We start from the raw sequence: 17766 nt of genomic DNA on the forward strand, positions 1-17766 counted from the left end.
TTTTAAAAGATTTTTGGCTCCGTTTTACATGAACTGTTGATCTCGACTAAAATCTATCACTTCTGCTACGTGGGAACGTCCATATATTAAAACACTGGCTTGTTAATGAGCCGAAAAAACGAAAGAGAATGGATTAATGAGGAGAGACACTGGGACATAATGAGACGAGGGGGTGAATGAAAAAACAGCGTGTTCCTTGCAAAAGGTAAAGGTATACTGAGAATATGGTTACACAATAAAAATGGATAATGTGTTATTCTGTAGCGCTGCCAAATGACTGAGGAGGGCATCTGTGTGGGCAGCTTGTAAATCCCAACTGCTGTTTGCCAAACAATCTTTTACATTAGCCACTTGTGTACCGGCCAGTTATGGAGACGGAGACAGGAAGTGATGCATATTTATTGGAAGAAGTCCCTCTTTAACTACAGCAGTTGTCCTTTTGAATCCTGCTGACTCGATCGGCTCTTATTGACATCTGAACGAAAACTGTTTTATATGAGTCATTCCGGTAATGAACACTGCACAGCAAATCTAAGCAGGAGAGCAGCTTTCATCCCTCCAACCGACCCAACTTGAAAGCTGCGCCTCATCGTCGCCATTACAGGGGCGGCATCGCAATAAGCCATTAGTCTTTGATTGACCGGTGTCTGCCTTGCTGCTCCTACGTCGTTGAATCTCGTTTCTTTTGTTCATCCTTTTAGTTTTCTTTATGGCATCGCACTTTTAATTGCAATTAAAGATCATCGCTGTCTCAATGCCAACATTGGCGATCGGGGGTTGTCTAAAGTTTACCAGAGGACAATGCAACACCGGTGGTCCCGAGCCAACGCAAAAGTGGATCTACATCTCATAGAGGCATTAGAAACACTTAATTTTCCATTTGGGTGAAATATGAGAAGCTTGTCGGCGCGAGGACCCAAAAGAAGATGAGTAATTTGCTTGGAAGAGGCTATAATGTAACTGTTATATTCTTGTTTTTGTAATCTCAATGACAAAGCCAACATCTGGTACACAAAAAGCATTTTCGAGATTCAACTTCTGGTGAGCGAGACATTAAATCAAATCGCAGGCTTTTCAAAATAAGAGTAAAGTTGATTAAAATGTCTCGAATTAAGTGGGAACAGGTGGATATGATGGACTGTTAAAATCATGAAGTGGAACCTTGTGATGTTCTGCGTGATAAACTGTACCATACAGCGTAAATATCTCAACAAAACGCTCACAGAGTATACTGAGCTCTATTCAGCCTACAAGGCCACAGTGAAGAGCCACATGGATCCTTCCACTGCACCATTATCCTGATTTATATTCTTTGATATATACAGTAAATCAACCGCTAGATCTTTGTAAAAAATGTGCTGAATGAATTCTTAAACGACACTCACCGCATTGTGCGTCTGCGTTTGTCCAACGAGGATCAATATGTTGGAGCAGATTATAGATAAGCAGAAGTTGAGCAGGATGATGGATCGTTCAGAACGAATATATCTGAAGACAAAAAAAAAGCAAATCAGTGCATCAGATGATGAAACAAGCAAGATGTTACATAAATGCACAAACTGAAATGATTCATCACGTCACGTGGTCGAAGCTTATGCTCGTAAAGCGTTGCGGTTACCTCCATAGCACGCCGTAGATCACTGCCAACGTGATCAAGGAGAGGCAGGACAGACCACAGCCAACTATCAATGTCACAGATGGGACCCCTGAGTACTCCATGGTCTGTGGAGGAGACAGAGCAAGACGGACCAGTCAGTGGGAGGTTGGATGCGGTTCACGCAGGACAGTAAATCTTTATTGTTGCCCAGAGAGGGAACCAATCAAAACAACCACCGCTCGATCTGAATAGTCCACGGTGGGCTCCTTAATATGCTGTGAGGTTTGAAAGTGCAATGCGTGGGCTTGAAGGCTGTTTGGATGCGAGTCCTTTCATCTATCTGTGGCTGGATGGACATTATATGATACAAATAATGAAGGCTGAAGAAGCAGAGCATCACAAATATTGTTTGTTTTTCCAGTCACATTTGAAATCGTGCGAGCTGGGCCAATCACAGGCCTGCAATTTGGAGCTATAGCTTTATATACACACACACAGTATGTGCTTTCATACATTACATAGTCATGCAGTAGTGAACCATTACCACAAAAACTGCACTTTTACGTCTATACATGAATGTTTGTCATTCTGCTGTTGAATGCTTCAGGCCTGATAAAAGGGAAAAGGGCAAACTAAGTGCTATAATGCAGAGGCCACAGTGTAAATACTCTCTGTTTCAATGTTAATTACTTTATCATCTCAATAAATGAATTACAGACTTCTTCTTTCTCCTTTTAATTTCAGCACATGAGCTCAAAAGATGGTTTTAAAAAAAAAAAAAAAAACTCATTCACAGAATCTATCAGATTTTCTGATGTCAGAAAAAACAACAGTCAAATGTCAAATCTGACAACTTTTTATCTCCCAAAATGTGCATTTTTGAAACTGATGAGAAATGGGAGACACACACCAAAGCATCAGCATGCACACGCCCTCCCGCGAGCACGCGCACGCACGCACACACACACACACACACACACACACACACACACAGTTATCCAAAAATCTTATGTGCAAAACTACAAGCATCATCAGCCCACACACACACAATCCCCACCTTATACCCATGAATTACTATTTAACAGGATTAGCACAGCAAAAGATTACATTTCCTATTCACACACTTACACACACACACACACACACACACACAGACACACATACATCTCCTTTACATTGGCCTATAAAACCCACACTGAATAACAAATCAATAGCCCTACTTACTATTTCTCTTGGTTGCTGAGCCAAAATGGCGAAGGTAGATACACGATCACATAAGCATTTAGTATGGGATGCATCTGTGAGCACCGTTTTACATCCCTTTTTGGACCAGGCTCCCCAAGAATCGTTCCTGCAACAAGAAGAAGAAGAAAAAGGCAATTAAGGAGGTTTTTCTTTTTTTAATTCCAGCGGTGGCACGACTTCACAGAGCTGATCGCCATCTCTTCGGCTTTTTTTCTCATTTCATTATTTATTTAAAATCGAGAGCTATGGATCCGACTGTTGTATAAATATATATATATGTTAAAAAAAAAAAAAAAAAAAAAGGCGAGCAGACACATCTCTTGTGTGTCTATATAGGAGCAGCTGGAGCAGATAGAGAGGCAGGCAGAGAGACGAAGAGGAGGAGGAGGAGGAGGATGCACGGAGCTGTCCAAGCAGACCGGTAGCTGATTGATTCAGCATACGCAGATAAATAAGATTTGTGCTCTGAAAACACCATTATTCACCCTCTTTTGCAATGCTAACAAGATAAGAGCGCTCATATTTACCTGCATGTTTGTAATTCCTCTTTTATCCAAACGCGTTTTTTTTTCCTCCTCCTCCTCCTCCTCCTCCTCCTCCTCTTCCTCTCTCAATGTTTCCCTTTTTCGGTTGATTTCCCCCCCCTCCACCACCACCACCACCTTTAACTGTTTTAATTAGCAGCTTTTTTAGATGCTTCCTTAGGGGGATTTTTTCACCAACCAGTATCAGATTGATACTCTGTTCCTCTCCTCTCTTGCTGGCGTGAGAGGAGGGAGGTTGGTACAATGGGAAGAAGAAGAAGAAGAAGAAGAGAAGCGCACGCTGTCGCAGGATGTGTTTATTCGGCTGCAGGTCTAGAGATAAAACGGGCATATAAGATGCTTTGGGACTATTCCTGAAAATCATTTTTTTTTTTTTGACACGAAAGTCGTTTTTAAACGCTTTTGCAAAAATAAAAAAACACTGCAGAAGCAATACCACCCCGCGGAAGCAGCGCGAATGGTTGCAGCCAGTCTCCACTTCACACCGCTAGTAGGTGAAATGAAAAGGAGCGCTTCTTTCTTCCATTAGTCATTAGATTTTGCCCTCCCTCCACTCATATTCAAAGGGAAAAAAAAATCACCCACATTGATTACATGTGAAAAGTTACACTAAACATGACTAGGTTTTTTTTTGCCGCAACCTCATATTAAGATTCGTGTCACAAACACCTGTTGTCTCCTCTTCCTCACTCTCTACCTACCTACTGCATCCTTCATGACAAAAGCTGCACGATTCACATGAGATATGAGGATTCATACCACTGATTCAGAACAATACAGAGCAGACTATAGCTTGCTGATTTGTGTGCCAAAGTGTGGCCTCTGCTGTGTGAGGCAATCCTGCTTTGTCATTTGATCAATATGAGGCTGCAATATTTATTATTCCTGGAAGGGGACTGTGCATGGAGAACCTTTGCAAATTTCCAAACAGCAGTCTTGAGCTGTCTGTACACAGTAATGTAACAATAAATATAAAAAAAAACTTCACTTCATCTCTTCTCTTCTTAACTCACTTGTTTGGTGCAAACTACTGATGCATGTTTACCCTGCAGACTGCACACAGAAAGCCAGTCAATTCAGTATTCCAGCACACTCATGTAGCCATTTCATATACTGTATACATACAGTACTGTATATTATAGGGCTGTCAATCCATTCAAATATTTAACTGGGATTAATCGCAAGATTGTCCATAAATAAACAGGAATAGCAAATTAATCACATTTTTTACCTGTTCAAAATGTACCTTAAAGGGACTATTTGTAACTTTCAGAAATGCTTCTTAACAGCGACACCTGTGGCCATTAAGTCAACGAAAGTCAGCGTCTGGCTCGCGCTTTGCTCGCTCTAAATAGACATGAACGAGCATCGCTCAAAACAGTGAGGCGACACACGTCAGCTAAAACCACAATATCACTCTATATTTCACCTGCTTGGCGGTAATGTTAGCTGACCAGACGAAGGTCTCTCCGTGAATCAATGCTGATCCTAGTGTTGGCTTGGGGCTCCGCAGCGAGTAACGGAGATTTGTCAAGTATTTAATACTCTCATCAACATGGGAGTGGGTAAATATGCTTGCTTTATGCAAATGTATGTACATATTTATTATTGGAAATCAATTAACAACATAAAACAAGGACAAATGTCCAGAAACCCTCACAGGTACTGCATTTAGCATACACAAAAATGCTCAAATCATAACATGGCAAACTGAAGCCCAACAGGCAACAACAGCTGTCAGTGTGTCAGTGTGCTGACTTGACTATGACTTGCTCCAAACTGCATGTGATTATCATAAAGTGGGCATGTCTGTAAAGGGGAGACACGTGGGTACCCATTTTCATTCACATAGCTTGATGTCTTAAGTCAAGGGAACCTTTGAAAATGGCCATGACGTTTTTTTAGCGTAAGTTTGGAGCGTTACTTAGACTCCTTCATGACAAGCTAGTATGACATGGTTGGTACCAATGGATTCCTTTGGTTTTCTAGTTTCATATGATGCCAGTATCTTCTAGCTTTAAAACTGAGCCCAACCTCCCTGAGCTTCAACCTCCGAAAGATAGATAGCGTTATGCATTAAAGAAATTAGTGGCGTTTATACATGCTATTATCACGTTACTTTGACAGCCCTAATATATATAAATATATATTCATATATATAAATATATATATATATATATACACACACACACACACACACACACACACACACACACACACACACACACACACGTATCAGAATAGGTAGCTATGAGTTATCTAAAAGCAAAGAATGTTGTAGAGGTGATATGTAAAGTGTATATTCTCTGCAGGCTGTGTATCTCACTGCAGCTGCATCAAGTCTTCAGGGTCTATAGTGGAAAATGAGTATGAATTATAGTGAAATATTCAAGGATTTCTTCAATGGCTTCATAAAGGGAGGTTCAAACACTGATGTTTCATGGTGATGAATAAAACATGGGGTCAGGCTCTTGGACAAGTCCTCATGAGTATCTTTATTGTACTATTGAGCAGTACTGAATAATACGAATAAAACAGTGACTCTGGGAACCTCTTCTATTGATTTCATAGACAGTAGCATTAGACATGTTCTAAAGCATTTGAACATTTCTTTAACCGTGATGCCAAATGAGTGCATGATGTATACACAGAAAAACATTACGCCTGACAGGCAGTAACCTGGGTGGCTAAAAGCTAGGCACCTGTGGGTGCAATAAAAACCCCAGTTTAGCACCAGAATAGGAGCCATCCCCTGAGAACTGGGGAAAACAGTTAATATAACGCTTTACACTGGTGACCTCCAATCACTGACAAAAACATGCTGCTGCCGGCATCCCAAAGCACTTTTAAAGGCTAAAGGACTTGTTGGACTTCATTTTGTAACTACAGCTGCCCCAGAGGCAGAAAATTGTGTAAAAGTAGAAAGCGTTGTTTGCTGCAGCTTTTCATCAGCAGAGGTGGCTGACCATCTGTGAGCTTCCAGTTTTAAAACAAACATTAACGTTGGTCCCTGCCAGCCTGAACAATTACCTTAGACTGTGTATGCACCCAATGAGAAGTTGCAGAGTGGTGAGTTCTTCAAAAGTGTAGATACTGGGGAGGTTATTTTGTAACCTGACCCACCAGATGGTTTGTTACACAGAACCATCTGAGAAGCCGTTTTTGGCAACTGTTTGGAAAAGGGCAAGCATTTTCAAAAAAGTAATTGGCAGGTGATTGGATGAACCATCTGTCAATCAAACTCTTGCTGAATCCAGTCAGGAGAAGAGCGAAAACATTGATTTCAGTGCCGTCAAAGAGTATAGACACACAGAGACGAAACTCCTGTGTTTTCTTGACAACAGTCGCCATTTTGGACTGAATACCCTTATTATAATTGTAATATTTGTATTGTTCAACACAGGTCATTTCGGTAGAATATGACAATAGAATAGAAATAATTTTGTTTTACTTTTGTATGGCACTTTGTAAGCGGACATTTTACTGGCGTCCGCTAGTCACTTTCAGTCCAACATGGCGGAAGCATAGCTTTGCTGTTGGATGCTGATGTTGCAATGGAACGAACAATTGACTTTCACTTCTTGGCAATATACGTTCTTTGGTGCCCTTCTCTGCTCTTCTCTCAATGAAGAAATACTCTCCATTTCTGATATAACTGATGCTACTGCAGCATCTACGCTAACCTCTTCAGGAGACGCCAGAACGAACAGTCGCCACTCCATGTCACCTCAAACACCTAAGCCACGCCCGTAGCTGCTAGTAGGTCCTCACAGGATGCCGATTGGGCCGTGGTCTAGCTTGCCAGACACAAACTCATTACTTGAAGCCTGACAAGATGGATTTTTCTTGTGATATGCGATCCCATGATTCTCACGTGATCTTGTGACATCGCGTGAATCCAGCTGCCGTGCAAGGTACGTTGTTCTGCGCATAGTCATACACATTTTCATGCGGCTTGGGCTAAAAAAAAGTACATCTTTTAATAGTAGTGCAGGGTTTTCATTGTTTGAGGTAATTCCTGTGGGACAGAGAGACAGGCCGTGATGAAGTTGACCAACAAGCATCACACCGTTCACACAGCTGCCCACCTGAGATCACCCTTTGCTGCTGTTGCACTCTCAAAAAACCTGATTGTCACATTCAGAAGCAAACCCACTCTCCTTGTGATGAGATTGATAGCACGTGTGATGCCTCTACTTCTCAATAACTTTTTGGATGAATCAACCGTCCCCCCCCCCCCGGCGAGGATTCAATCCTCGACGTGATCTGTTCCTAACTTTCTGACTTGCTAGATGTTTGCTTCTCCTTTGTGCCAGTGAGAGGTGCTGACAGGAGAACATCCCTGACTGGGGATTTATGTACGCCATGTTTGATGTGTTGTCTGACCTTATCTGGGGGTTTGGTGGCCTCCGAATATAAAAAAACGTCCCCTAGAGAAAGTGTCAGTGCTGATGTTAACCACAGTGAGACTGATGACATGACAGTCATCACACACCCTTGGTTGACCACTTTCTATTCAATGCAGTGATGTATTGACAATTTCGCATTAAAACTTCCAGGACTGAAATTTGTGACAGATTTTGATCGTGCTCCAATTTTAAAAATATCTAGGTGTCAAGATCGCAAGATAAGTGACAGCAGAGTGACTTAAAAAGTCGACAAAGTTTTAGACACGTTCAGTATTTAAACCCTAGTGTCTCGCTGAAACAGAGAGATAGACAGTTGTTCAAAACTCCAATTAGGTTTGTCTGCCTTGCTGAACTTTGACAGATCGTGTTCCTCCAGCCACAGAGATCTTATTACTAAACCCATAACTTATCCACACTTCCAAGCAGTGCACTTAAGAGTCAAAGAGTGAAGCTCCGCAACCTCATCATTGTCCAGCTAAACAAGCCGGTGCAGCCGTATAGACTAAATGATCTGACTATTCTTATACACGTCAGTCACTTTTGCATATGAAACCGGTTTGTATTTCTTCAGGAATGTGGGATAACCATCCAAAAAGTTCTTTAAAAACATGGCATGCCCACATCAGGTTAGCCAGCCGCTGGGCTGAGGGCTTAAAGAGTGCCTTAGGCAATGTGCTTTAGGCATTTTTATAAAGTCTTGAAAGACCAGCAGACAATGACAGAAGAGGCAGAAGAGGGTTGGGACAACGCTGGGAAATGATTCCATCCAGCTAGGATCTCTTGATGACGGGAAATTCATATCATTCCCTGTGTTAACTAAATGAACAGTAAAGAAAAACGGGTGTATATTGTTTTATGTAGCAAGAAAAATCGGACGAAACCATTGGGCTGCCTCTGGGTCTGAAAAGTGAAGCCAATCCAGAAGTGCCTTAAACTTGCATTCTTTCTAAAAGCCAGCAAGAAGTCAGATTGTATAGAAGTCTATGAGAAAATTACCCTACTTCTCACTTGATTTATTACCTCAGTAAACATTGTAAACATGAGTTTATGGTCTCAATCACTAGTTTCAAGTCTTCTTCAATACAGCATGATGTTCATTTAGTAAAGTATGGTCCCATTTAGAGTCAAATACATGATACCTAGCTCCACCCATTTGTTTCACTTCTGATTGCAAAAAACAAAGATGGCGAAGGCCAAAAACCAATATGGCAACGCCCAAAATGCCGAACTCGAGGCTTCAAAACGTCTGTCCACAAACCAATGGGTGACGTCCCAGTGACTACTTCCACTTCTTATATATAGTCTATGGACAAAACCCTCAAAAGGAGGTAGACAAGCAAGAAGAAGCTGCAGTTTGGATTTGTTAGTGAGGGCATGAATGGCTCCCGAGGTGCATACAAAGTGAAGGTGTTGTGCACCGGCTAGCTAGTAGGTCCATTATGCCTATTATCACTGCAATTAGTTGAACTTCAATGCAGCCATAACTGTGTCTGTCCAGATCAGTTTGTATTCCACAACTTGCATTTTCTGTCACATAAAAGGTGTAATGTGTAGGATTTAGCAACATCTAGCGGTGAGGTTGCTGATTGAAACCTCTCCCATGTGCCAAGCGTGTAGGAGAGCTACGGTGGCCGACTTGAAAACGCAAATGGAGCCAGTTGTTGTAAGAGTAGCGTAGGTCATTTGGAGAATAGCAGAGCCACAGAGAGTGTGTGTGTGCGTGGGAAGTGAGTGGTGAAGCAAGAGAGAGAGAGAGCGGCAGCGTATGTGTGTGAGCGAACAAATGAGCTAGTGGAGCAGAAGAGATATTCTAGCTTTGAGAATATCAAGTGAATGTACAGTGGAAGTTATGTATTTTTATGTAGTGCTTGCTGCTCCATGTAAAGCTTGTTGTGATTGTTTGTCTTTACTACTTGCTACTCTTGTTCTGTTGTTGTTTTGCCTGATACTGTTTGTCTGGTCCTGTCCGTTGATTGTGTGCCTGTCTGCATTTCTTCTATATAATGCTTGTCATGTATGCCAGTGCTGTCTGTTTAGCATTTGATATTCCTTTTTACCGCCTATCCCCTTGCCTCAAGAAGCTTTGCCTTTTGCCAGGGCGCCACTGTAAATAAGAAGTTGTTCTTAATTGACTTGCCTGGTTAAATAAAGGTTAAATAAAATCGTTTTTTTAATGTTTCTTGTTGTTTCTGTTATTTTTGAATAAACAAATGGTTTCTTTTCCGTAGCTCCTAGTGGTGTCTACCGTTACTTGCCATGGTTTACAGCCGGACATAACAAATTGTGCGCTTGTGCGATTCTGATTCCTAGCAGTTTTGGTTGTGTGCATTTAATCACTTTCCTCTTTACGTTTGAACACTTCCAGGTGCTGTTGATTGTAGGGGTTTCCCAGGCAGTGTGAGTGGAGCGACCAATCAGTGGCTGGCTGCTACCTAGAAGGCGGGTTCTTTGGGGATTCCCTGATGTATTTGCATACTCTGGTTTGAGCCTCTTTTGGTGTGATTGCAGGTTAGAGAAAACACCAGGGTGAGCTGAGTGTCTTTGTTTGTGGAGGGCAGAGCGTGGTGGGAGTCTGACCAAAGGAAGGTAAGTGTTGACAGGTTGGTGTGTAATTGTTTTGGAGCTAAAATTATGTTCCCCTGTCAGGCATAGCAGCGTTGCTCCTTTGAGTTTCGCTGGTTTGTTTTTTTGTAGTGTTGGGGTGAAAGCGTTTTGAGCTTAATTGTCTCAGGAGCATGTCCCTGGCTGTGGGGTGGTCGCTACCCCATACCAATGATCTGTAGTGCATAGTTAGTTAGTTTAGTATTTGGTTTGTCAGATCATGGGGACGCTCCTGTGTGTAAAATGGCTACTGTTGAGGTTTTTTTTGAGACTCCATCAGACTTGTTTTTAGATGGCTGCACAAAAAGGCAGTTGTTAAGACCACTATACAGCACAGTCGCACAGCAGTTTGTGAAATAGTCACGAAATTGAATGTCTTGATTTGTGTACATAGACACAATCCATTTCTGCCAATAGATCCTCTTAACAGTTACACACTGTTCCTTTAATGCTGAGGTATTTAACCCAATGTGATTAGTGAATTATTGTTGCAACTACTGTATGTGTTTGTTTAAAGCTAAAAATGTTGACAACATGTGAATCCTATACTCTCACATGTATGAATCAACCCCACGAGGTTTAAAGTAAGGCAATATATAAATACAACAAACAGAATGGAGTCAGTCAGAACGGACAATGACACTGCTGTACTTGTACTGCCTCAGGGTGCACATGTGCTTTTACGACGACTCACATCCTGTGTTCACACCCACACAAACACAGCCAAACCTCCTGCTGTCCACTAATGCATGGTTTGTGTCCATCACAAGTCCTCGCTGGAGCGAAGCTTAGAATTACTGTAAACATCGCCCACATTGCTGCCCTTTTCTGCCTCCTGACATCCTTTCACAGTGTACAGAGGTCATCGCAGCAGTGGACAACCAGAGGTCCCGAGCAAAAACCAGAAGCAGTTTCATTTCATTATAAACTAAATCCACCAGAAACAAAGAATTCAATGCTCTCACCGTTATCGCCTCCCCCCATCTGCAGCGTCCACAGTTTCCATTCAAAACCGACCTAAAAACAAGTCTTCCCACATGGGCCCCTGCAGGACTAAATCTGATCAAGTGCGAGTCTGTGGAGTAAATGTGTCTATTTGAGGATGTATGATGTGAAAAACTTTTGACAACTGCTGATCTCAGATAGGAAAATGTCAAAAGAAGCTTGACGTCAAAGAAGGAAGCCATTAGAGAGCGTTTTCAGCAGAGTTAGAAAGCTTGAACCTAAAATCGAATGCAACAATTTACTGAAAGAGGAAGCTGGAGACGTGACTTTTGAGTGCTAAATATATATCACCAGCTGCAGGTGCTTTTACTGTTTACACAACTTGTTGAATTTCTTAAGTAGCTCTAAACTAAAGTAGACAAAACCTGTTGATGGTAGATTCTGATTTTGGTCCAACAGTCGATGAGAGGCTGTAGAAGCCTGATTTCTTTTGTCTGTTAATAAGCATCAGTAAAATAAGGCTGGAATATAAATGTGTGTATGTATATATACAGTTTATTTAACTAGCTAGAGACAGGGTCAAATAGCTGCATCAATACATATCAGGGCAGCGTCAATAGGCACGATAAAATATATTTCATCAGTGCATTAACAGCGCAGCATGTATGTCATGTGTTTATTATTTAATTGAAGCAACTGCAGCTAACAGTTATCAGCCTGTACAGAAAACCCAGTGTGAATATTATATTCTTTGCAAGATGGTCAATATGGAATTTTAAATTTAGACTTTTGTCCATCCAAATTCCCAAGTATTTGTAATTGTCAATAGACAATTAGAGTAGAATAGAGACACCATCAAGAGTATTAATAGAAAGGGTTGGAACTTGTGTTCGCTCAGGGGAGAAAATCATAGTTTTAGAATTTTCTGGTACTACTGTATATTATAAAAATGTATAAGAACCCAGGTGATGGAGAACCAAATCATGCAGTTAAAGGCTTCTCTTCTTGGTTGCCAGTGTTTGGTGTGGCCTGTTTGGCTCAAATCCAGGATCTCCAGATGTGTGTAGAACCTGAACAGCTGCTTTTCACACCTTAACACATAAATTATTAATTGTGCTTTTGGTTCCACAGGAGGTGGAGCGTTCTTGGTAAAGTCATGGTATAAACTGTATAGCGTATAAGTAATTTGTGATACAACTATTGAGGTAATTCCTTAATAAAAGCTGAATTACAGCATTTTACTACTAATCAGTTTAGGTAACTATATTTAGTTGTGGAATAAGCAAGGCCTCGGGTTATTACAACGTGTCTACAGTTTTTTTTCCGCATCCTTTAGGCTGTTCTTATTTAGTATATGACCTTGTATGTTCTGCAGAGTAAATCACCTAAATTGACTCGAGTAGTCTTTAAAAGAAGGAAACATTTCATCTTGTGGTCTCAGCACATCTTTTCCCGCTGCAGTTAAAGCCAAACGTACCACACATGTTTGGCCATAAAGATTACAATCTGTTTACTGCACCGTAAAAAGAAAAGAACATTTAATACTTACAATATTATCGTTGTGGTATTATTTATTACCTTAAGAGTGCTTTAGAGAGGAAGCCAAAAAAGATGAAAAAGGGGAATCAGATCTTAAAAACAGGTGTAATAAATACGGCAGTCAGTAAAGAAGCTGTGATTTAAAGAGAGGTCAAGATGTTGTTAATTCTGATGTGGCGAGTTATTTCAGGATCTAAAAGCCTTTAATGATGAAGGTTGTCCGCTTCAGTTTAAGGTTTGGCCTCGATAAGACTTTGGTGGATAATCTGAGCGGGGGATGCAAAAAAACATCTGCGATTAAAACGTCAGAAAGACACTCATACGGCTTTCCATGCGCTCCTTGCGCTTTACAAGGATTCAGAGGATTTTAAAAGCATCTAATTGCAGGGGAACGCCAAAAGGCTCGTAATGAGCTTGTAATGTCATCGTGTAATTTTCTTTTTCTGCAAGTTTAGTGGCAGTTTGGAACAACTAAGGGGCTAGAATTCATGCAAGCGGTTACGATGATGCTTAAAATGAGATTAATTTATCTTCTTAAACCAGTTAAAGAAAGATGAGTTCTCAGCTTAGACAGGCTGGGAAGTAATCTGATTTTAAAAACTCATGCTGGATCTCAAAGATAACGCACATTAGTGTAAGATAAAGAATCCCCCCCAAATATATTTATTTTTTAACACCACAGGGAAGTTGACTGATCTAAAACCATTGGGTTGCATTTCACATTATTCCCTTGGCACAGTGGTGGGATATTGGCAATTTCAGGCTTGTTTGATGGCTGAAAATATTGACATTTCAAAGAGTAATAAAAGTGTATGCATCTGACCTGTTTACACTCGGTGCCGTGGAGCTGCAGACTTGAAGAGTAAATGAAAAAAAGAAAAAAAAAAGATATTGGCTCTCTGAATGCCCCAATGTTTTATTTCTCACATGGAGAGTTGCATATGAGCATGTTTATTCATATCTGCGTTTTATTCTTTACTCCTTTAAGATAATCGCTGTCAGGAGCAGTGGATTATCCTACCAGTCCTCTGGGTTACAAAACAAATCAAAACATGACAATCCCAAGAAGCATGTGTCATTAAATGTGGTCCAGGACTTCGCCTCATGTGACAGGTGAGTCATTTATTATTATTCTACTTGCAAAGAACTAAATGAAGATTGCTTGGGAACTAATTATGTTGTCAAGACTTATTTCAGTATTTAAAATGATGCAGAAAAACATCTGCTGTATTGATTGGGATATTCATCGTCACATTAATTATCATCTTCTTAATATTGCTAATTATCGGTGGTGGAAGATTTACTCAGATCCTTTACTTATGGAAAAGTATAAATGCCACAGTTTGAAAATACTTCATTACAAGTAGAAGTCCTGCATTCAAATATATATTATTGAATTATTATGACTGATGCATAACTTACAGTTAGCATTTTAATGTTGGAGTTGGAATTGAATCGAATACCTCAAAAGTACCTCAATCTTGTGTTTAAATCTACAGTAGGCAGAGAGTTTTTGGCATCATTGGGCAAAAACTCCGTAATAGCTTTTCAGCATATTGTAATTCAAGTGTTTTGAGGGAAACTAGACTTCTGCACCTCCTCATGGCTCTGTTTTCAGGCTTTAAAAAATCTAGACTGTGACGGTAGACTTGGGCCAATCACAGGTCATTTCAGAGAGAGAGAGCGTTCCTATTGGCTGTGCTCCGGCTGGTGGGCGGTGCTTGGTATTTCCTCAACTGATCTCAACATGGCTGCCGGGTCACAAACTTTCTAATTTTACAGCTAAACAGTACACTACAAGATGTTTCTGAAAACATTTGAGGCGAGAAATAGGCATTACAGTAACAGAAAATTGATTCATATTTGATCAGCGCTGCCTAGTTTGATCGTCTGATCGGAGTTTGTGAGTGATTGACAGCTGCTCAGAGACGGTAAAGCTCCAGCTCGGCTCTTATTGGTTGTTTTCCTCCAGTCTGTGAAATCTTGCAGATGCCATTAGGAGCACCGGAGGACACAGAGGCACATGATTCTTTTCAGATTACCTGTTTCATGCACTACTGTCAGGATATAGTGACCGTTTTATAAAATAACTAATACTAAATAACTATCCTATTTGCTCCAATTGTACACACTGCAGCTTTAAGTACAGTACTTAAGTCACTTTCCACCACTGCAAATTATCAATCCGAGTATCAGGATACTTTATACAATTATGTGGATCTTCTAGTCTCAAAAAAATTTAAATGTATTTTTTTAAATCAAACAAACTACTCAGAACTGGTGAGAAAGAATTGCCTAATTATATCATTGTTTTTCTGAATCGTTTTACTGGCCTGCTTCCCCTTAAATGGATGGATTTTAATATATCAAATTATTCTCATTAAACCAGTGCCTTGATTCAGTAGAAAACATCCCAAATAACAAGCATGAGAAACTCTAGCCGTTTCTTTTATAGCTCTCTTTTGCTACAAAAAGAACAATACATTTATCTAGTTTTGCATGTTATTAAGATTTAACAGCACCTTATTAAAACTGCTCTCATTCGTTTCGCTCTGCATAGCAAAACATGTGGCCCCAAAGTAAATGAAGAATGCATGTACTCTATCACAATATCAAGCTCCAGCTTTGTAGCGACGAACAGCATGTTCTCTTCACAGCTGCTTCCATAAACAGACAAATCACAAGAGTTTTTCCTCGTGTTGTCACATGAGGATACCGGCGCCTCAGGCTTCCACCCCTGTGGTGAAAGCAAAGCAGCACAGTCTCAGGTGTGGCAGCTTTTCTCACTGTAGCTGCCTCCAGTGTTCAGCTCGGCATTCACACGTTCTGTATCCGGACCTCAGCAAGTCCGAGGACACAGTTCTCCACTTGTGAACAACATTTTCATCCCGTTAATGGCTACAGCGAGCACTCTCTTTTGGTTTGGACCAACATGGCTGACAGATGGCGTATTGCCCCCTCAATGAGTCCTGAGAGTGGCTGCTATTGTGTTGTAGGGCGAGCCAACTGTTTGAAATGAACATGATAATCATACCGTGGAGTCATTCGGCGGTGCTCTGATTAAAATGACTTAGTGCAGATACGGTAACAAAAAAAAATAAAAACTACAGAAATGAAACACTTGGGTTTGTGAAAGTCAGAGAAAGAGAATAGAGCAGAGTTGTCCCAGTTGGATCTTTGCTGTTCAAAAATAGACCAGTTGCCCTCAAATAGCATGATAGAGGACAGACTATGCACAGTTCACATGCTATTTCACAGTCAAAATAACAACCTCGTATAAGCTGTTGCCTGAGCTGGTTCACCCACAGCTGCTGGTTCCCATGAATAAAGCAAAAACTGATGTCCAAAATATAACTTCAAATACACACTTAATAGTTAGTATGTACAGTATATAGGGCTGATGTTGTAACATGCTATGTGCTTTCTTTCATTCTGTTTCTGAAAAATATTAGATATACAAATCAGGTCAGCCATCGGTGTCAGTCCTGGTTGATTTGTTGACACCTGTGGTCACAATTTTGAAAAAACATAAAATTGCGATTATTTTGACTGATATTGCAATATGATTTGCGATATTAGATTGGATGATAATTTTTACATCATTATTCTCGTTTTCATTTAAAAAGATATTTCAATGATAATGGATTTTTTTGCGGGGATCTGCACCAAACAAAGATGTTTTGTGGAAGTCTGTAGAATATGATGTGTAGGCCAGGACATCTCTGCAGCACCACAATATTTAATTATTTTTTGGGGCTTTTATTGCCTATATTAGTGCAGCTGGAGAATGACAGGAAAGGGGGGAGAGAGAGGGGATTACACGCAGCAAAGGGCCACGGTTTGAAATCGAACCCGGGCCGCTGCCAAGGACTCAGCCTACGTGGGGCGCACGCTCTAGCGGGTAGAGGTCACCCCACATTATTTAATTTTAAATGGTATTTTAACACACATTTTGCCTTTAACAAATATTGCGATTTTAACAAATACTGTGATTTGAAAATTGCACAAGGCCATATTACGATTTCGATAGAATTTCGATTAATTGTGCAGCCCTATTCAAAAGACACAAATATATATCGACCACTGGGGGAAGCAAACCTTGAGCAGTTACTGCACTTTATCAGAAATGCAACAGAAGAAGAACAACCAGTGTGTCAGTTTATAGAGCACCCAAACAAACCACTAGCTGAGAGGAATCCCCGCATTCAATAATTGCCATCCGACACCAAATGATTTCTTCCACATGACAGCATATGAAATGCATCGCTTCCTGTGTGAATCCCTAGTGCATGGGTATGTGATTTGAATCCCGCATGGGAAAAGGGGACTCTTCCAGTAGCAAGTAAAAGAGAGAATGCAAATACATTGAATAGCCATAAATAGTATTAAAAACAGGGTTTGCTATAATGAAAATGTGAAGGCTTAGAACTGTTAATAATTAAACAGCTATTAGCTTCTGTTCCCTTTATTTCATGTAATTAGTAAACAGTTGCCTCTCAGCTAAAGCAGTGAACAGACCTCACTGCAAAGTAGCAAGAAAAGTTGACTTTCTGTGAGTGGAAATGCTCCAACAACTTTGGTTTTATCAAGTGACACTGTGACAAGACCGCTGCTGTCAAATGTTAACAGCAGTTCAGATACGAAAACCATTCCAGTGCAAACACGGTGACATCAAATCCACTTAAACGGCATCACAACACCAAACTCAGGCCAAAGAATCGCAACTTTAAAGTGTACATACACTGTAAGAGTCAACAGAAGTTTCAGAAACGTATAGGTGTGTAAAAGGGTGTGGACAGAATAATGACAACACATTACAGTATACTGTAGCTTTATAACTTTCTTAGGAATGTTTTTTCGTTGCAAAGTTTTGTTGCGATTGTGT

General features: G+C 40.6%; 1 protein-coding gene across 4 annotated transcripts in view; it reads right to left on the reverse strand.

Moving 5' to 3' along the window:
- The window catches only part of adgrb3 (adhesion G protein-coupled receptor B3), a 136623-nt gene that overhangs the window by 19044 nt on the left and 99813 nt on the right, over positions 1 to 17766 (reverse strand). For all 4 annotated transcript variants that reach the window (XM_074646363.1, XM_074646362.1, XM_074646361.1 and 1 more), the window contains exons 17-19: positions 2822 to 2948; positions 1619 to 1722; positions 1386 to 1488 (exon numbers count right to left, since the gene is read on the reverse strand). In XM_074646363.1, the coding sequence (XP_074502464.1) occupies positions 1386 to 1488; positions 1619 to 1722; positions 2822 to 2948 (334 nt within the window). The remainder of the gene's footprint in view (positions 1 to 1385; positions 1489 to 1618; positions 1723 to 2821; positions 2949 to 17766) is intronic.

The sequence above is a fragment of the Sebastes fasciatus genome, chromosome 9 (genome assembly GCF_043250625.1).
Source record: "Sebastes fasciatus isolate fSebFas1 chromosome 9, fSebFas1.pri, whole genome shotgun sequence".
NCBI lineage: Eukaryota > Metazoa > Chordata > Actinopteri > Perciformes > Sebastidae > Sebastes > Sebastes fasciatus.